Genomic DNA, 22,349 nt, shown 5'->3' on the forward strand with positions numbered 1-22,349 from the left:
TCATGTTAGAGGAAGGAGGCGTTATGAGAAACATCTGCTACACATCTGCGGTTCAGATGTTTCTCACAGTTTTTAAAGAAGCGTCTTGCTGGTGTGGTATCCCGTCGCCGCATTTGAGAATCGGTGTGCTGGAGCTTTTCTATTTCTGCAGTGTTCGGTCTTCTAATCTGTAGTTTCACCTTGATGAAGTCGAACATGTGCTGTTAAACACTTTGCAGTTTTATAGGACATTTCTTTTAAAGAGTGTTGAGCATACTCATGTCAAGCCACCCAAAGCTGGAACAAGTGCACGCTCTACCCGTTTCATATCGGATGACACTGGTCAAGGGGCTAATTCTAATCAGAGATGGCTATATGTGTCCCGAAATGTATTTTTGAGTCTGGTTTTAAAAATGTCGATACATTTTTTTTAAGCTTATTAGGTTTTTGAGATAATTTCATTTTTGACTTTTAAATTTGATCATTAAACACTTGCACAATACGGATATTACCATGCTTTTTAATCTATAGCTATGGCGTTTCCGGAAAAAAAAAATCCACCTGTTGCTGAACCTAACCCTTAATTCATAAATGTTGCTCAATATATTACTCGATTGCAAAATACTGGATGATATTATTTTATTGTTATTGTTAGTCCTATGAAAAATCCGCCGTGCTTGAAAAAGAAACTGGGCCGTGGAAGTGATGTATTTAACTTTACAGGTTGTTTCTGTGAGGATGTAATACCCTTCGACACAGGCGGCATCCTTACCACTGTTATGGCGAAGGTGTAAAATTGCTTCCACACGTTACTTCCACAGTGTTGGTTTACACAGAAATGAGTCGCGCAGAGGAAAAAGGTAGACAATTGCTGTATTTTTTTTTGTAAAAGGGGCCAACTGTTTGTTTGATAGCCTGCTACAAGGTGACAGTAGGCTAACTGTATTTACATAACCCAAATTTAATCAACCTTGTTCGAATAATCTGTGTGCAATTTCATGTCCAGATTTCACAAATCGACACAACCTTAGCGCACTTACTTTTGAAGTGTTCTGTGTTTATTTTCACAAATTAAATAGCAATGCGGTGCAGTGAGTCAAATCATGTTTTTTCCATGCATGCTCCTTTGCATGTCTTGTCATGAGCCTCTTTTATGCTGTCATGGGCTTAGGTCATTCTCGGCAGACCGACACAGCAGTAAAGAGCTAGTTAACATGCACAATTAGATTAATTGTGCAACACTGCATGCAGCCAGAGCTGTTTGATATCAAGGTATAGCCAAGATGTCTGTTTAACAGCGCTTTGTTGGGGAAGGTGGCAGGTGTGTTTACGGCGTGTGCGCACTGTAGAATCGCAGCAAGATATATGGAGAACACTAGTGTCTTGTTTGACCTAGCGATGAAACGGAATCCGAATTATTTAGCTAAACACAAACAGTAGCAATGAATTGGCTTGGACTGAACTTGTGCTGGCAGGATTTGTTTCCACTCATTGACTGCACTCCGGGAAAACTCTTTCATTGACTGATTTTGCTCCCAACATTGTACGCAAACGGCAAATTACAGGACTCCAGTCACGTTATCCGGCGAATTCAGATTTTTAGGTCTGAATTAAGTGGATCTTTTTTTTTCTTTTACCTTTCATTTTTCCTTTGGAGTTAGGTACAGCTGTACAATCTTAATATAACAGATATTAGTTCTCACCCTTGTATGTTGGTAGTGCTCGGTTACCTTGTGTTGTGGCCCATGAATTTATATCGGGCAGCAACTTACATGGTCACTAAGTGGCTATAAATAAACAAATGCATTTTACCTCACTCGAAGTGAGAGCTTATATTTTATGTTTTAGGGCACACTCACACTCTGCAATTCATCTTTGCTTGGCAATTCTAGACAACACGAGCCCTAATTTTGTGACGAGCGCATGTCGAGCGATAAAGTGCTGTCAAACTGTGCACATGGGTGGAGTTTTCTTTCTTTTGATGTTTTCTTCAACTGGCGCAGATAGAAAGGGGGTAATTTGCGCCGTTGTGGGAGGGAACGAAGATGACTTTTTTTTTTCAGTGAAAGCAGCTTCCCTCATTCCGTTTAAATTCCATGCACAGAGAGACGTGCGATCGACATGGCAGGTAGATGCCTATTGATCAGTTTGTGCAAAGTACATTTAAAAGGAACTGAAAGAAGATCTCCACTTATGGATGATGTAAAGTTGGCCACTATGCATTGGGCACTTGGAGACCCGATATCACTTGCCAATATTCCACCAAATATATCATGAAGGTATCAGTGAATCACTTTTCACTTGAGCCGAGACTCTTGCATATAATTGCTATTCATGTTTTGTCTCGATAATGAAGTTGAACTTAACATTTTAATGTGCTGAGATTGAAGTTAACTATCAAGTTAATGTCAGCGGTCTTTTGTGCGGTTTAATACATTAACAAAAAAGAGCCTGGAGGAATGTGGGTATGCATCTATTAACACAAAATGTAACATGCTCATCTAGTCTGTGGCCTTTGCACTCGGACTATGCATACTTGGATAATGTTAGAACATTGCCTGCAGCCTCATTTCCCGACAGCATCCCTACAACAATGTGTTACCAAATGTAAAATGTAGAGCTGTCAGTTTAACGCGTTTTTATTGGCATTAATTTAAATAAATTTTAACGGGATTAATTTTTTTCTCGCAAGATTAATGCGGCACACGTCACAAGCGGATGTTACATTGCCCTATAAATACACCAGAAACAAAACAAGCGCACTGCAGAAGTCCATGCGCATGTCTGTTTTGCCAGCCACGGCAGCGCGAGACACCGAAAATGGATACTTAGAGTTTATGAATGGAAAATTTACTTTTAAAAAGTTGCCAGATTGCTCCACTGACAAGACCAAAGTTGCCTCTTCTTCTCTCTCTGTGTATCATACAGGTATACGATGTATGCCACTGACACGATTGTTACTTGTTTGGAACAATGATGTGTGGAAGGTTACAGCGTTCCGTGTCCATACAAATAGAGCGGGTGGAGCTTGTCTGTATTCGTCTGACAGTGACAGCGCGCTACTGTTGTAGCGACCAAGCGAAAATCAAACGTCTCCAGTGTTGTCATCGAACCAAGTGTAGTCGTCCGAAATGAGGTAGACACAAAAACCGTAGAGAGACTTCCGCGCAAGAAGGACCAACACAATCAACATAACCTGACTGTGTTACGGGGAGTGAAACCTCCCTCTTTCAGAATGGTTTGCCCCAGCAACACGGGGGAAGTGCTTGCGCTTGTTTATACGGCCGGCAGTTTTGAATACAGCGGCACATAACGAACACTGGTGTCCGGGGTCTCGTTATTCTCCAACAAACATACAGAAACAGCTGCTGTGTTCAAAGCAAACTTGAGAAAAACAAAGTATGTAACCATGGTTTAAATCCACTATAGGCTGAGTACTAGTTTACCTTAGATGTGCACTTTATAATGTTATATTGCTCTGTTTTGATTTAATAAAAAAAACGATGTTAAAGCAGCTGTTGTGTGACAAAAAAAAAAATTTCACTGTTGTTGATGGACAGTAATATTGTGTGAGAGATTGTGTGAACAACTGCTCCATGTGAAAAATGTTGAAATTGAAAATTGAAATTGTTATTTCAGTAAATATTTGCATTTGGCACGTAGAAAACTGATTCATGATTCCAAGTTGATGAGAGCATTAAAATGGGGAAAAATAGGACAAAAAATGTAAAAGTAAATTCACAAACGATCAAAAATGTGTGATTAATCACGATTAATTTTTTTGTTCTTTTGAGTTAATTATGACAGTTGCATTTTTAATTAGATTAAGTATTTTAATCGTTTGACAGCTCTAGTAAAATGCAACATTTTCTCAATGTTGATTTCAAAATTGGTCTTGCATGTGTTAGTCGGTGTAGACACTCCTTTTGTCTGTTCAGATTTATGCAAATCCCCTCCCCCACCCCTTTCCCCTCACGCAGACACACACTGTACATAAATGCATATGAATATCTCCTGTCTTTGAAGAAAGTTTTGGGGGTAATACATTGCAGCAAGCGAAAAAAAACGTTATTTTCCCACTTTTTTTCCCCTGTCATTGACACCAGCTGTCCCTGTATTGTCATATTTCACACTGAGCAGGGTCTTGTGCCATCAGGCAACTTGTGGTTTGTTCTGCTCTTCAGTTCCCTGGGCGCACACAAATTCACACACGCGCACAAAGAACAGCATACCAAGAGCCAATTTTTGTGTTTTTCCTGACTGCGCGATGCAACATTTTTCCTGATGACTTCCTACAGCCAGCAGCAAAGTGTCACTTTCCTTCGATTTGCTAATTTGCATGAGTTCCCTTCCCCAGCATGATTCAGGGCGTCCGTGCCCACAAGCTGAATGTCAATGTCTCCTCACAGAATACAAATATCCCCTTGATAGCGGATGTCATGTATACTCCTGGACGTCTCTAACATTTGATAATACCCTTGATATTTTGCTCTATGAAAAAAAAAATGTATCAAATACCACCGTGCATGTTGAATGTGACTTTCTTTCTGAAATATCTTTCATGTACCTGACACTCGGGCTTGCCAATGATGTTTAAATGATCAATTACATAATTATGGATTTTCGAAATGAATGAAAAATATTGACTTTGTTGCATCTTGAGTGACAACCACATTATAGTTCAATGCATCAATGTGAGTATTCCCACAATTCTTGTCTTGGGGATTTGAAGGCAGCTCGAGACTGAGCAGTATAGGTGATCTGCCATGGCCTCATCTAATCTGATTTGCATGCCAGAGAGAATTATGTAATTGGCATTTATGCAGAACAAAGAAGGATCAGCTCATGGAAAAGAAGGGTTTTCATGCAGAACTGTGTGTCTAAGCCTGTTTTCTACAGATCTGCGCTTCCTTCGGTTGGCAACCGAGCACACAGACATGAAATCACGGTGTGTGTGTGCGTGTGTGTGTGTATACATATACAGTAGATGGTGAATGGCGTTAGTGCACACTATAATAATAATAACAATAATAATTATAGTAATAATAATGCATTGTGTATGTAGGTCTGCCTTTAAGTGTCTAACAGTGACACTGCAGAAGAAAAAAAAAGGAAAACATTTCTAAGAACATTGCAACAAGATGAAAGGTACATTAAAATGATCCATAAAGTACTAAGTGATAGAAGATTGAACACTGATGCAGGGAAATGTTCTGTAAAGTGGATATGTCACGCCACCTCTGCTTATAATGTGGTGCATCCTATATATGAAAACTGTTTCAAAATAGGCCATTCATTGAAGGTACGCTTTATAATCCGAAGCGCCTTATAGTGTGGAGAATACTATAAGGGTGGGCATGAGTATGAAATAAATTCTAGTGCCAGAACAGGCAAAAGCGTTTGCCATTACAACCTCTTTGTCTGGAATGCATTATCATATTTCATATGCAGAACAAAATTAATTTCATCAAGCATTTTTTGCAAATGGCCTTGAGGAGAAGATGGGAAATTGGTTACAGTAATGGACTTTTCTTACGTCTTTTTTTTTTCTTTTCTTTTCTTTTTAACACGACAACCAAGCATTTCTAATTGAATTCTTTGTTGTTGTTGAAAATGGTTTGGTTGCCGTCAGGGAAGCAAGAACAGAGGCATGACTTGTGAAGAAGGATTGATAAGCTTTATAACTGTGCTGAGTAACACCTGGAACTCCCCCAAATCTGAAACGTGGCCTGAGGCCAAATCTCCCACAGTGAGTGGAAGATTTGTGCAATGGACTCTAATCTGACACACTCTCCCTGCACCTCCCATTTCTCATGCCCGGAACTGTTGATGTTTGTGTTGGCGCGCTTGTGTGCACAAGTCAATTCCGAAGTAGAATTTCACCTATAGTACAAAGCGAGCTGTCAGAAGCCGACTGGACTGTTATTAGTTGGCCTGCCTCCTGCGTGTTCAACTGCCATGTGCATTTACTGTATGTTAATGATGTTGTCCTGCCCATTTTAGGGAGCTTAGCCAAAGGAAAAGCGAGGAAGCAGTGAATTCATAAATAAGAATGGTTGATGTGTCGCCATAAATGTGCAGCCTCTACAACTCCATTCTGTAAAGGTCAAAATACGTATTTGCTGGACGAAGGGGATTTTTTTCCCCTGAATTTATAGAAGTAAAGGTGAGAAAAAGGAAAGATCAGATGAATGCTGTGCTTAAGCTCTGATAAGCTTTTATGACCTTGTAAAAATGGGGCTTCATTCTCATTTGTTTTAATATTACTGGACGTTAAATCTACAGATAAAAGAGCACTGTGGCGGCCATTGCTTTGATGACTGATATTCTCAGAGGAGACAGTCTCTCTCGTCCTCGCAAATATATAATGCACACGTCATCTGCAATGGTCATGTTTTGTTTTGTTTTGTTTCTTGAATGAGTTTGCCCGTTTCAATAACTCGGTGAAGCTGAAGACAATAAAAAAAAAGTATGAAACTAATTTTAAAAATAGTGTCTTTTCTTAGCATTTGTATCATGCTAACTCATCGATTAATGTTGAAAAATGCTGTGCCAGCGTATCAGTAAAGAAAACAAGACTGCAAAGGCAGAGAAAAGGAGAGGAAACCCTGTGACAGGAAAACATTTCATACGGAGAGCCCACTCAATGGTTTCACATTAAACGTAGGCCTCTCATAAAATATTCCCGTAATAAAGTGACTACTGCTTCTCTTAAAGAAAATGAACATAAACACAGTTGAGTCCAGCAAATATAAACACAGTCGAATGAGAGCAGAGATCGTGAAATGGCAACTGTGAAAGTGTGAGTTTTTGCAAATGATGAATGCAAAAATCCCTGAATGGTTTTTCCATTGGATCTTCCAATCAATTTCACAAAATCCTCAGAATTATTAACGACTCACCAATCAACTCATTGACTAATGGCTTACGGTATCATGGCCATCCGTAATGGATTAAATACAGCTTTGGTATCGCTCAAATAAGTAGGTTGTCATGTAAAATTTGAAAAAAAAAACAAAACTGATTCTGCATTCGTTTAAAAGTGTTTTTTTTTTTTTTTAAATACACTATCTTGTGTGAAAGTACACTTGAAATTAAAGAAATATTCAACCTTTCTAATGGGGGCGGCCCGGTAGTCCAGTGGTTAGCACGTCGGCTTCACAGTGCAGAGGTACTGGGTTCGATTCCAGCTCCGGCCTCCCTGTGTGGAGTTTGCATGTTCTCCCCGGGCCTGCGTGGGTTTTCTCCGGGTGCTCCGGTTTCCTCCCACATTCCAAAAATATGCGTGGCAGCCTGATTGAACACTCTAAATTGTCCCTAGGTGTGAGTGTGAGTGTGAGTGCGAATGGTTGTTCGTTTCTGTGTGCCCTGCGATTGGCTGGCAACCGATTCAGGGTGTCCCCCGCCTACTGCCCGAAGACAGCTGGGATAGGCTCCAGCACCCCCCGCGACCCTAGTGAGGATCAAGCGGCTCGGAAGATGAATGAATGAATGAACCTTTCTAATGGTTTACTACTAAGCTCTCCTGAGTACATGCCGGGATTGGGCGCATCATTGTTTTGAAGTGCATCAGTGTGGGGTTTTGCACAGGTACTGACTATACGAACCGAGCCAAAAATGTTACCAACACCGATGAAATTCACCGGTACCCTCTTAAATTCTCATGGTACTTTGTTGATTGCATGAATGGTTTTCTGGTCAACGCAAAAGTATGACTGAATGCATTTTGACATAAAACCCCATCACCATCCACTCAGCTTTGGGTTGATGTGGCATGCATTGCACAGACTAGCGGCAAAGCTGGTGAAACTATGAACCCGTTTTGATCCCTTATTACTCTTTAAAATGCTGCGCTGTCAGCACGAGGCAGGTGAGGCACTATGTTCTGCTCACTACCGAACGTGACGTAATGGGTCAGGAGTGAATGACGGCCCGAGTTCTGGGGTCAAGCCTAGCTCCCATCTTATGTCCCTGCAGCTTATTACTGGAAGTGTGCACGTGGCTGGTGTGTACGCATCCATCTTCCTTGTGGCGTCACACTTTTCCTTGATGTACCTGATGCATTAGGGCGGCATGAAAACCCAGCGTTTTGCTCCTCAACCAATAAGTATGTATCATGTAGTCTCAGGCGATCTCAGATTTGGGCGGTGTATCCTTGAAGGATTACGACTAAAGCTCATCAAAGAAAAAGTATGGAGTGTCTTACATGCTGCTTTAAAATGACTGAATATTCAAAGCCATTCCCTTTCCTGGGAGGAAATGAAACATGCACAACAAATAGAGAGCGAGAGGATTTTTGCTGGTCTCATCCACTGCCCGGGGGGCGGAGGGGGCAGAGATGGAAGATTTGGAGATATGGTGGAGATTGTTTTTGGAGAGAGGCATTTCGGGAGCCTGTGCACTCCACAGCTGTGGCCTCCACTAGCCACAAGGAGTTTATTTAATTCCTGAGAAGAGAGCACAAAATATCTTGAACCCCCCTCAAAGTCAAGCTTTTGCGCACTCTTCTCCTTTCTGCTTTGCTCCAATCACCTGCTGACAGCTTGAGCTCGGCACGTCAAGGACAGTACACGCGCTGAAGCATAGGCACACACAGACAGCCGCAGTGTAAACAGGCAGTTTTACATGACATCCAGTCAGGATGATTGTGCTTGCTCTCCCATGCATCACCTGCTACCAAATGATTTTGTATTACACAGCGCCGGTGGTAGTCGGGGGTTGTCCTTGTAAGTGGACAATGGCCAGTGCTCGGATTGACCGTTAGCAGTGGTGCCAGCCGCGGGGCTGGACAAAGTTGAGCCTCGCTGCTGAGTTATTCTGAGCGTGCTGAAGAGCTGCAAATTATTCCACTCATTTCTGGGTTCCCGTGAAGCATGACCAAAAAAAAAAAAAAACCAAGTGCTTCATGCTCTCACAGTTCCCCTCCTGAGAGAAGCCAAAAGACTTAGGTTTAAAGTTGTTCAGCAAACCCTCAACTTGATGAGCGTTAATTACATTCATTAATTCGACCCCAGCTATTGTCTGAGGTGAATAAACCCCCTCTGTCACAAAGGCACTGCCAAAACACAATGATGTCAAAGCGCAGAGACGACACTGAACATTAATACCGGTACATTTATATGTCTGTGTCAAACAAAATGAGTCAACACCGACCTGCTCGAATTCCAATACATGTGAAAAGAATGGAAGAATACATGGTTCAAGCCCAATTATGTCAGAATTTCATCTTTTGGACCTCTGAAGCGCGTGGATTCAAATGTGTTTAGACACTACACGCTTTTTCACCCAGTGCCGCGGTACAGATCAGGTAAACCCCGATCAGACTTGCGGTCACATGGTTCCGTCCTGTCATCATGTGGTTCTTACTCTTTTGCACCAATCATCTCAATGACCAAGTAAGACATATTGTTACAGTGACATTTTTATCAAAGTATGAACCAAAACAGGTCTTTTACTTCACAGTATAAGCAGAATACTGTGAATAAGACTGTTGGCTATTTAAAAGGCTTTCAAAACTTCAAAACTGATTGCGCTGTTCTCCTCTGGCGGTTTGCAGTCTCAACTTCATCACACAGACCAAGACAATCTGTGATGCACGCAGGTTCGCTTTAAGACACAATTTGGGCATTCATTAAACCACTCAAAGTTAGCTGTTAAAAAAAGGTCGAACGACACTCAGTAGGGTGAGACCTCTGCCTAATAACATTCTATTATTGCACTTGTTACCTGCAGAGTGCTGCACTGCGCTCTACTAACCTCACTGATGCGCAGTCAATTTTCTATTTCAAAAAGGTGCCATCGGAAACTGGAAAAAAAAAAAAACATGGCGCATTGAATTCATTAGGCACATTTTTTCATGCAAACAAACAATAGAAATGGACAAGGTTCCGAGATGAACAACCCCTTATGAGAAAAGTTTTATTTGTGATGAGATTGATGGGAAATCTGATTAAACAGAACATTAATTGGATGTGGAAACACTTGCTCTGTGGTCTGGAGATAGATTTGGCCGGTATAAAACTTTTTATTTATTCCCTCAGATATACTATTTGGTTCTTTTGGCAGTGTTTTGGGGTTGTTGAAGGATCTTAAAATCAATTTAGTTGCATTTGTCTTTTTAAATTGGCAGCCATTTTTTTTCTCCTGTAGATTTCTGAATTCATTTTTCTCCTGCCGTCGTGAACAGAGATTAATGAGCTGGTCCCAGAAGAAGTCATGCAAGCCCAAGCCTCGACACCACCTCCCCTGTGTTTCACAGATGGGCTTGTATGTTTGCGATCATGAGGGGATTTTTTTCCCCCCTCAAAGTGTTATCCTTTTCATTATTTTGTGAAGGTGATTTTTTTTTCTTATCTGTCCAGAGCAAATTTCTGAGTCTCATATCTTTTTGGCAAATTCCATTTTGTCCTTCCCTTCCATTCCTTTTTTTTTCATAGCTAATGAATGGTTCGTGTCTTCGAAAGGAATCCTTTGTACATTTGGAAAAACGAAATCTTCTTGCACATGATACTTTCATTCCTGCCCTCTGGAAGTTGTAGCCCGTGTCACAAAGAGTTGTGTTACGGTCTTTATTTTGCAACGCTCAGAATGTTTCTCTCATCAACTGATGCTGTATTCCTTGATCTTGAACTGTTTGATGGGAAAACAACTGCCCATATAACAGCGAGTATACCATACAGTTGTAAAAAGCTATAAACGAAGCTAGCATATGGTTTTTACCGGTGTTTACACTAGTTAGAGGTGTAATCAACAACCAGAGAGGTGTCTAAGGGTATAAAAAGAGCAATTGTGAAGCTGAGCAAAATGGAAAATCGATCGGTGCCATTGGTCATAGCCAATACAATCAACTAAGTAGCAACCGTCCAACAGTGAAGATCAAGAAATACAGCAACAGTTGTATACTCGCTATTATATAGTGAGGTGCTTTCTTTTGGTATTCGCGGAACAGAACACGCCATCTTTTGGCGGTCGATCCTTTGGTGATCTTGTCTTGGAGGTGAACTGTTGAAGGAATGAGGGCGTAGAAGCCCACCGTGCGGCAGAAGGCAAGTTTAAATACTGTTTGTCAGGATGCTGAATGATTGATGACCTTGGCTGCCACGCCTGATGATGCACACTTAACCGTTTATTTTGGGAACACAGTGATCCAAATAATTAACTTTGTAGTACAATACATTGTGCTTCCATCATCCTGACACTTGCCTGAAGTTAGTTTTACTTGGAAATGATTTACAAGGTTGACACGCATTAGTCATATACAGCTGCATTTCCTTTGAGAAACTGTGATGTGTGATTATAGTCTTCCCTTCTAAGGCTAAGTTTGTGTTAACTTCTTGAGGTTTACATGCTGGCTGTCACGCTGCCTTTAGCTAATGGAAAAAAAAGGGAATCAAATAAAATCTGACTAGATTATGGCTTCAAACTGCCAATCGGGCATCATCTGAAGTAATATTAAAGCAGTTTGCAGTCCGCATGCGCTTTGTCTTGCTGCAAACAAACTGGTGTTCAGTTGCTGGCAGAATGCAACATCCACTTTGTGCATTTGGAGGCACATTGTGATTGAGTTGTGTTGCTCTACAACTGTGGTTCAAAACCTGGGTTTGGTGATACAGTCTCGGGGGGCCACTGCCATGGAGGTTAAAACACACCCGACTCAACATGTCAATTAGTTATGACATGCCCACTTGGCCATCACTGGCTGGTTCAGTTTGTGCACAATTAAACTTACACTTTATACTTATACTAATTGTGTTAACTTTTTTCTGTTTTTAACAAATGTTTTTTTTTTTATGTCTTGAATTTACGGAAGAAGGTTAGTTTTCTTCATCGGGCCTAATCCTCTTCCGTAGAATTTTGAGATTAAAGTCAGAATTCTGGGAATAAAGTCAGAATAAAGGGAATCTTATTATTATTATTAAAGTGAGAATTTTGAGATAAAAGTGAGAATCTTGCCAACATTGTCTTTTTTTCTTCTTCATTGGCCCTAATCCTCTTCCGTCTGAATTTGTATTAAAAAAAATCAGTAATGAAGGGTTTCGTGAATGTGCATATGAACTGGTTGAGTTCGGTACTTCTAACAAGGTTGAAAACCACTGCTCTATAGACATAAAAGCCAATTCTTTAAAAAAAGAACAACATATGACTTGAAAGAAAATGAATGGTAGCCAGACGTGCATCAGTATAACGGTGACAATGCGTCCAGTTGGGTTTGCCTTTAGAGGGTGCACCTTTAAAGGAACCATACAAAAAAACGGGATTCTTTTATGTGACCTTACCCTCTCCTGTTATCTCCGGACTGTTTATCTCCTCCTCCTCCTTTTGTTGCCTTGTCACTCACACAACCACAATTGCAAAGATGGAAGATCAGGATCATTATTTGCATTGTGTTCACAAAGGGTGTGTGTGTGCGTGTGTTTTTCTCAGGGAGGGAGAGAGTTTATATGTAAGGCGTATCGTTGGACTGCCTGTCAAAAAGCCATTAATGTAATTGGAACTTAAAATCCCATTTGTTTTCCCCTCTAGTGCTTACTGTCAGTACACAAGTCTGGGACTGGTGTTGAACATCAACTTTTGTTATCAATATCAGGCGTCATGGAAGAGAGTGCCATCTTATTGGAAACGCTGCCACTCAAAATGCTGTCGCTGAGGCGGGAGAGACTTTTGAGAATTTGTGAAATGGTTTCCAATGCACCACCTCTGCGGTGACATTTGCGTTTCTCGGACCTAATAATAACCGCTACACTTTGCCGTTTGCACATTTCGACATGAGCGTTTTATTCCTACTCGCATGCCGCTACTGCGCTACTTGTTCTTCCCCGCCTCCTAAACTGCAATCGTAACTATAATAGCAGCGTATCATATCGAGATATATTGCTATTATTTGCGGTATCTTGCTTAGCCACACGAAGGAAAACATCTTACGAATATCCCTCGGTACTACGATTCTACAAACTCCAGTCACAGCAGTAAAAACCTGTCAATTAAACATGGCAAGAAAGCCGGGATGCACGATGTTTACCATTTGGTCTTAGTTAGCAGTGTTACGGAAAACCACCTTTTAGAACGTATGCAGATGTTTGCCATGTTTGAGGATTGCTCGACTTTGGCCGACGTATGCGTTCGGCTGACTGGCGTTGTTGATGTCTCCCTGCGGTTTCTAGTTCGGATGTCACTTTATGGCTTCATGATGTGACCTTGGGCACTCGTAGGATCAAGCTGTAGACCTGCTCGACAGTAATGCACAGGCTTTAATAAAAGGTCAGCGAGCTTGCTCAGACTTGAGATCATGATTTATATACAGTCGTGTGACACAAAGATGACATGCATTCAGTTTGTGTGCGCGTCAATGCCGTCAGTACCAAGCGCTTCCCATATGCCGCTACAAAGGATATAAAAATATTATTTGAATGTGCATGGGAAATACTTCAATAATGCAATCAAAAAAGCAGTCTGCACACACAGCTATACACCTTCATTGGAAACCACTTTATCTGAATTTGTTCATCAAAAGTCATGCATTTAGTTACACATTGGGTTTTGTGTCCCCCACCCACCCACACACACACACACACACACACACACACACACACAAAGTTTAGTTTAAGTTAGTTAATTAGATTTGGATTAATCCTGCAAACAAACAGCCATAAAACTATGCCCCCCTAAGTTGAGGTAATATGATTCAGCATGACTCAAATCATAAATCTGATCGCTTCCATTCAATAAAACTTGACCGAGATGAATGTTCATGCTGCTAACACATTTATTTGGCTATTTCTAGCAGGTCTTAATTTCAGTATCCACGATGTTAAATCGATCTTCTCGATATCATGAAGCCGTGCTGTGCTCATCACCCTGCAGTGAATTCGAAATATCCACGCATGTTGACGATATACATTTGAAATGTCATTAAATGGCCGTAGCATGCTCGCTCCAATGCCCCAGAACTGGCCAGAAGCGTGCATCTAATTAGCATAATATTTGTGTTTGTGAAAAGCGCTTAAGAGCACGCCCGGCATCGTCCGTTTCACATTTGCCGCGGCTCGCCGTAACGTTTGCTTAATGCCTGGCCTGTGCCTAGCGACGGCATGCTGCGCTCATTGTGAATGCAGCGTGAATGTGCAGTTTGGGTATGGGCCCATGCATCTCCAGGGCCATATAATCAGCTCTAAGCCGCTTCTATCAATCTTCATAACAGTAGTGGGCTGAGGAGGGAAGTGCAGCTAATCACTCCTAACTGGCCCCATGTTCAGCTTGGCTGTCGGTGTTCGAGCGAGGCCAAATGCAAACGGTGTCCTTACATGCATGTCCCTGACTCTCGTGGCTTGGCCGTCTCGCCGGGCCAGTCCGCAGGTGGCTGGTACGGGCAGGAACGGGCCTGTGACTTTCCCCGAGTCGCTTCTAGTGTAGGTTAATATAGGAGTGGTGGCCCTGCAGCAGCGGCAATCACGGCTCTGATCAGAGCGGCGCTTCAAAGATGTCTGTGCTAGTTGAAGCCAGAGTTGTCATTAGCTTCTGCCCTGTGCTTGACAGCCTCTCCCCTCCCCCGTACTTGTTTCCCCTCTCTCTCTCTCTCTCGCTCTTTCTGTCATTGTCTCTCGCTCTTATCGCTCTCATATTCTGCCCGTGTGCACGTGGCGACTGTAATCCCGTCTGCTTGCTTGGGCCTGTCACTCCACATTTACACTAAGCATCTTTCCTTCCCTCATCTCCTTTGCTCTAATTGTATTGTAATAAGCAATTACAGATCTATTTATGCACACCAGAGCTGAGATTGGACCACTTTTTAATTGGACAAGTGGAGGTGCGGAACCGGACAAGGCCGTGGCCCTCATCTTTTAACTTGTTGCTCGACAAAGACGTCATTGCAGCGAATCACTCGGTTTCCTCTTTTTCCTCTCGCCGATGTTCTAATCCCGCTCTCCTATCATGCGCTTCCTTTCTGTTTTCTCTCCCGTGCACAGATGCCTCCAAAGCAGACATGATTGCGCTGGTGTTTGTCATTTATTGGCTGTGTTTTCTCTTCGTGGTTCTGTTCTCGTGATGCAAATGAGCAATGGCAGTGTTTACCTGGCCATGTTTTGCCTGCATGTGTGCGAGCGCCTGCGCAACGTCTCGGGCTTTGATCATGCTGCATTGCATTGACAGATGCTCTCTGGTGCTTTCTGCTTCCTTATGAGCGAGGCGAATGACGGGATCCGAGTGCCAGTAATTATATCCCCGCACGAGAACCATAACAATTGTGGCTCCTACAACAGAGTGTGATGTGATGGCTTTTTTTTTTTGCGATGCGTCCCATTATTTTTAGATATGAGAAACGACATTGAAATCCCCGGCCTGAATCCAGCCTGTCTGGGGGCCCCGTGTTTACAACTGTTTATGACCCCGTGTGTGGAAGAGGTGAGGGCCGTGATAAAGGCTTACACCTTGTAATCATAGCTTGATGTGCGACCTCAACAACGCAGGTTCATGAGGACAGTGGGTGGTTGAAAGATCTGGCAACAACGTGTAATAGGGAGTTAATAAGAAACATGAAGAACATCTCGGCGACACGCTTGTCTGACCAGTTCACGCCATGGTTTTATTACCCACGGTACGTTTGCTGATAGGTTTTTCTTTTCGGCGCTTGGTGGTAACTCGTCATACATGTTGATGCGACGATTACAAACGGGCTTCAACCAGCAGGGGCCAGCCCTAATACGGCTCTCGACGAAAAGCCAAAGTTGTTTACTGTGGCTTTTCGGCAGAGATGGAATGAACTACTAACCGTGATAGGAGCAAGACTTTAACTTACAGAGGCAAATTGCGATTGTCGCAAATTACGATTGTGGCGGTTTTAGTAGGGTTATGCCGTTTCTAATTTATTTTGTGAGTCCGTTTGACGTGCGCTTTGCAAATATGTCTGAGCCCTCTTGCTGTTCTTTCAGGCGGCTTCAATCAGATTGATTTGATTGATTTGTGGCTCACCACCAACAAAAGCATCGACAGAATACATGAGAGGAGCAGAGGGCGTTCCATAGGAGAAAAGATTGCCAAAAGGTTACATATAGTTAACAGCCCAGATGCGTGATCAATTCAGAGCAACTAAATGGGACATAATGTTGAATGATTGTAGCTATTGAGATGCTTGAATATATTTTTCCTTTCATGGGGTTGCCTCCCAACATTGTTTTTGGAGTAATTTTTTTCCCTCTCATTTTGTATATGGGCATTTTTCAGGTTTCTGATAAATGTAAACATAGTGAATTTTGGACATGCTTGGCTTCCAGCCTTTGAGTCTTACAATTAAAGTGTAGTTGATGGTGTTCAAAACAGTTTGGGGCAATTGTTTTATGGGAAAAGACGCTTTGGTTGAGAGAATGATTAAGGAAGATAGGACATTGATCTGAAATCCCCCGCACCCCCACCTCCCCTGCAAAATACTGTTTGTTGAGTCTTCTCTCTTCTCGCCATGAATGGAGTCATCTTACACCTTTGCCAGGAAAACTGCTAAATATCTTTACCACCATCTGCCAGTCAGGCATGTGGCCCTGAATGGAGTTTAGAAGACAACATACTGCTGGTGCTCGAGTGTAAAACTCTCAAGATTTGCAGAAATATGTTGCATGTTCCCCCCACCCCCGTCTCTGAAGCCTTCTGTCTTACATTTTATTTTGTTTCACACTATAATCATCTCGTCTCATACTTCTAGCGGAGTTAATAACATTCACAGCTTCCCTTTGCGGTTTCCGTTCTCCACGTTCGAAACACTAATAGCTTTTTGTTGGTACATCATGAAGGCGCTTTGAATTTTGTTTGCTGCCACAGGTCGAGGTACTGAATTTCACCAAATAGTAATATTATAGCGTGTTGCAATATCAGCTGCAGGCTTATCTTTTTCATCTTCCTCGGCACCCACAGTAGTTCGAGCCTGCTGTTATTAAACACAGTCAAACCAGCAGCTCGGTATTCTAAGGATGTAAAATGCTTTGCATTATTTACACTCAGTAAAAATGGGCACAAAAGGTGCTGGCACTGTACATACAGTTTTCATTCAGAACCACCTGTACGTTTTAGCTTTCAGGTTACGCTTCCCAGCCTTTTTTAAGCCATGCTTTCCACAAAGGAATCCAGTTTAATTTGGCACAGTCGGGTTTGGATCTCTTCACCCTGATTAGGGTTGCATTTACACGGCACGGTATGTAGACTGGATAGCATTCGTACTTGGGTTGCATAACATAGCATGCAGTGCATCTGCTTACTAGTCAACATGTGCTTTATTCACTGTATTTTCTTTCTATTAATTTTTTTTTCTCAACCGCAGATCCATTGATCCCTTTGTGCGGGATGTAGATGAATATGCACGTGCAATTTCTTCAGTCTCCGTACTTTTTCTTGTGTTGTATCAGTTCTCTAAATGTTGCTTGCTTGATAAACTTCGCCCGTCGTCCGATCACTTTGACCATCTTCAAACATTCCAAGGCTCGAAAGTAATTCACTTCACTTTACAAACACCTATGATCTAATTGCTGCAGTCAGCAGATCATCAGGGACAAGTCCTGAATGTTCAACGTTACCGCTTGACTTCGACGTAGCAAATGGGATGCTGAAAGAAGACTGCACCTTGTCACGTCTAATGATCTCACACAGTGAATCTTTCCATTCATTCGGCCTCTTGCTGTTTCCCCTCGTCTGATTAGTCTTGACTTATTGACGTATTTCCAATTCTAAGTGGTAATTTGCTTGTACATTGTTGGTGAACGGCATACAAATGATTGATGTTAGGTTGCATGGGAAAAGTTAACAGTGAAGTACGCAGTAAGTGCTCTCTGGACAATGTTTGCCTGACAAATATTTTGAGTTATTTTGATTAATTTTAACATTGTACAGCAATCATAACAACATAGCAGAAAAAGTCAGTACAATTGTGTTTGAGAGGTTATTTCATGGATCTAACAATGCTTCTAGGCAATTACTACCTACCGCTGGGAAGTCTTTTATGGTACTCTTTTAAATGGTGCCACATTTGTAAGGAGCATGCATTGAGATGAGCAGCAAAGCTGATGATGTGGGTTGGGGCCATGAAAAGTTTGCCAAGCTTCTCTGCGAATGCCAAACAGCGTACTTGTCATTGACTTTTGTATGGTGTCTGGGAAATAAGATGATGAGGAAACATCTGTATTGTCATGACATACATGCACACATGCACTTTCATACACACTGCTTTTAACCAATCACTGCAGCGAACACACGCTCACACACGTCGTTAGCATCACGCAGTGGAGCGGCGGGCTTCGGGGAGTAGCTCGGGAAGAGTTCAAGGTGTCCGTGTCTAGCTCAGCAAAACCAAAGCGATGAATCCCGATGATGTTATGGTTGTATTGTCCGTGGGCCACATTCTTCAGCCGGTCGATGGCTGGGATTTTACACAGTCCCCCACAGTGACGGGCAGCAAGCATAACCACTTGGCAACCACAGGTGCCCCCACAAAAACCATAGCGGCAACAACCTGGCACGGTGACACTTCATGCTGCTCAGCATTCGAATCACACACTGGTGTTGAATTCTTCAACCAGCATTTGTTGCAAATCAGCCACTGTGGTTGTGTTTGTTAATCTGGCACAAACAGCACACCTAAAAGGACCACACAATGTTTCAATGTGGTTGAGGTCAGGACTGCTGGCAAGCCATTCCAATCTTTGACACTCCAAAATTCTGGAGGTAGCATCGAAGAAACCTTTAATGCCTCTCTCGTTTGAGATTCCCTCCAATGATTACAAGCCTATTATTTTGCCCTTGCTTTAGGGTCACTTTTGGAGGTGCAAAAATAGCTAAAAAATTGGGTTGAGAAAAAAAAAACTGTGTTGAATCTCTGTCCATTCAAACATTTTGTTGAAATGCTCCAGGTGTTTTCTTCCATTCCGTGTTTTTATTTTACAAAATTGTACTCTGCAATGATTTTTGACAAACTATTGTTTCCCTCAATTGTTAGTGCTACCACGTTCATCAACATTAATCAGACTGAGGCAGGTGATATATTTGCACATTTTATTCAAAACACATTTAGGACTTGTTTTTGAAACAAAATCTAACCTCCCCATTTCAGTTTATAGTACAGAGCCATAATGTCTTCAGTCACCATGGGAACCCCCCCCCCCCCCAAAAAGAAAAAAACAGAACAAGTAATTGTGTTACAACGGGAGTCAGCAATGCCATCAGCTTCTCGGGAGAGAGACAAGGCTGAAAACTTGACAGGCTGGAACAGCTTTGATGGAACAAGATGGAAAGATGACCAGGGAATGGGTGGCCTGGAAGGGAAACGGGACAAAGAGCTGATGTCACGAGGCAAGCCACCGCTCACGTTGGCTTGTTTATTTATCAATTTCTTTATTTTACCTTGATTTACAAAGATAACGGTGAGTGATGATGATGAATACTCACACAGCCGGCTTATCAGCAGCTGTCTGGCCCAGGGTTGCCGGCAGTGGCATTCAGGGCTGATAACCCCCAAGGTCTGAGGGATGATGTTGGCAAGGAAGAGGGGAGAGGAGCACGATGCAGCTGCCGGGTCTATTCTTGTGTACAACCTGCGACCAGCCGCTTCATCGTTTGGCATGTTGATGTATTACAAAGGAGGGGAAAAGCATAATAGCGCTTGGCTTCGCTATGACTGTCCCCTTCAAAAACTTGAGTGACATCGCACTCTTTTCCGATGGAAAGTTTGAAGTGAGGAAGTCATTTTCTCAGAGCCATTCTCTAACCATGGCATGTGCTGGATATAATATTGTCACGCTGTTCTCAACTGATGCCGTCTTTGGAAGATACTGGCTTCATTGACTGTACATGTATTCCGCGCATTTTTAAAACCGTCTTTGAGTGGCCGTCGGAATCTTTCTGGAATATTTTCATTTCTTCGGAAAATCAATTTGTGCTTTCACAATATCAAAAGTGTCAAAGCACGATCGATAAACACCGCATGTAACCAGAGTGGACTCGAATGCGCGAGCGCATGTTCGTATGGTGCACATTTTGTGCTAGTGAGAGTCGCCGCACTTGGAAAGCCCTTGACAGATGTGACTTGGAGCTGAATCGTACTTCTTTTCATCACTGTTAAGCCTATCTTTCATGCATTCAAAATATTTCAGTCAGCGTTTGGATCAAAATAGTTTTTCCTCAACCGTCAACTCTCCAGCTGGGTTATTCTTGAGAATTACTGTAAGGTTGACATTTTTATCTTTCGGGGTTGTTTCTGCTAATCTTATTGGATTATCTATGCAGCCAAACGTGTACATGTAAACTAAGATCTCCAGGAGGAAAAGCACAGATTGAGGAAATGATCGGAAAATAATTGTCATTGTCCTGAAATTATTTTGTCAAAGCATAAAAACAGTGTCATACTCATGTAATCAGTGTCATTCGAAAGTCAGTTAAGATTCATTCACTTGAGCTGACGTTATTATTACGTTATTATTGTAGTATTATTATGTATATATATTTTTTTTGAAACACAAGATGGGATACAGAGTGGTCGTCTTGAGCCTAATATTCCCCGTCATAATGATGAAAATATCACGGTAATGCGGTTATCTTCCCAACGACAATGTTAAAACGCTGCTTGAATCTGTTTGTGTTATTAAACGTTCAGAAGCGCCATATGAACTTGGAAACTTCGTCACACATGAAATCGTAGCGTTTTTGCTGTCGTTCCCTGACCCTGTCTCCACCTCCAAATTTAGTACCAAGATGTTTTTGTTTTTTGTTTTGTTTTGTTTTGTTTTTTTGTTGGGGGCTATTTTGATGCCGTGAGTAATAATCCTTCATATTGTCACTGGTTGGAATTAAATGAGGCTTTTAATGCACTCTGATTCCATCAGCGCTCATTAATTTGTTTTCTTGCTCGTAAATGAATGCTGAAGTTGTTTAAGATGGACCAAACTTTTTTGAGGATGAGATGTGGATGTTGTCTGACAGAGAGAATCACCGAACGGTGTTTATTCTCTCCTCCCTGCCCCCCTCCCCGCCCCCCTGTCAAAACGTTCAGCCTTGTGACCTTGCTCGCTACGAATGCAGAATTTCAAATGGTGGTTTGGGACTTTTATTTTGTGTGCTTGCATTCAAGAAGAATGCATGCGTCCTCGATATTAGATGTGTCGCTCATTAAAGATCCGCAATGTATAGAAACTCTTACCTGACTAATCATTCCTTCGTTGTACTTTCAGATGGTCACAAGAACGAAGAAAATATTCGTGGGTGGCCTCTCAGCCAATACAGTAGTGGAAGATGTGAAGCAGTATTTTGAACAGTTTGGGAAGGTAAGGCTTTTTTTGTTGTTGTTGTCATACACTGATTGCATGTAAGAAAAAACAAATTCTACATTTATCGCACCAAAGAAACACTGAAAATGATGTCTACACATGGCGAAAATGAAAAAATAGTTGGCAAATCATATTTAAGTGGAACCTCCAAAATTGTTCACAATCTGTATATATTTTTGCATGATTAACTCTTACATGAATTTAAACAGTTTCATCAGTCCAATGTCATTTTTAGAAACAATGCAACATTCTTAAACGGTGTTTACATTAATGACAAATCCGGAGGGTGAATAAGAATTCTGTCATGTAAAACACTCAAATCTGTGACACGGGGTATCAAAATCAAGGTTCTTTATATACCAAAAAACTGGTTTCAATACAAGCTCTGACTGAGAGTCCTCTCAAGCCATTGGGAGTGGGAACAGAAAGGAAGTAAACAACATAAAAAGACCAATAAAAGCAGCAAACACCGCTTTTGGCTAAGAGCTATTATCGTCAACTGTAATGGAACTGAAATAGAGCAACGCTGGACAGACGTGCTTAGACACCACCGGGATCTTTTCTGCTTCGGATATGCGCTTAGTTTAAGGTATTCCTCTTCGCGCCTTCTCTTTTCTTACTTTTATCTTTCTCTCAGGATAATATGTCGCCAAAAGACACCTCATTCCAAAGTGAAACGCAGAACACAAATGCAGACTTAATCCTTTGAAACGGGCCGAAATGAGTTCTTTCAAGTTACGTGAACAGCGCGTGACGTGCGGACTAATGCGCCGAGACAGCTCGATGCTCCAAATTGTGCAAATATGCGTTTGAGCTCCCACATTTTTGGGAGCTTTCACGAGTCGGTCGGACCTTTTGCAGGTTCCACGTGCAACTTGCAATGGAAATGAAAATAGCGGCGTCGCTTTCTCGCTTCGATGGTCTTCGCTAGCTTTGTGCGTGACAGTTTGTGGTATGGTGCAGCGAACTGTTCTCAGACCAACCCCCCCCCCCCCAACCCCCCCAGCTGAGCGAGGCATATTTCCGCGCCCTTTAATACAAGGACATGCATGCCTCACACCCACACACGTGCACACA

At 42.1% G+C, this 22,349-nt stretch overlaps 2 protein-coding genes across 13 annotated transcripts in view; both read left to right on the forward strand.

The window, feature by feature from the left end:
• LOC127588109 (vascular endothelial zinc finger 1-like) overlaps positions 1-22,349 on the forward strand; it is a 288,931-nt gene that overhangs the window by 116,831 nt on the left and 149,751 nt on the right. The gene's annotated exons all lie outside the window — the stretch shown is intronic.
• msi2b (musashi RNA-binding protein 2b) overlaps positions 1-22,349 on the forward strand; it is a 225,664-nt gene that overhangs the window by 53,564 nt on the left and 149,751 nt on the right. For all 10 annotated transcript variants that reach the window (XM_052046680.1, XM_052046686.1, XM_052046688.1 and 7 more), the window contains one exon: positions 21,177-21,269. In XM_052046680.1, the coding sequence (XP_051902640.1) occupies positions 21,177-21,269 (93 nt within the window). The remainder of the gene's footprint in view (positions 1-21,176; positions 21,270-22,349) is intronic.

Source organism: Hippocampus zosterae, chromosome 16, assembly GCF_025434085.1.
Source record: "Hippocampus zosterae strain Florida chromosome 16, ASM2543408v3, whole genome shotgun sequence".
Lineage (NCBI taxonomy): Eukaryota > Metazoa > Chordata > Actinopteri > Syngnathiformes > Syngnathidae > Hippocampus > Hippocampus zosterae.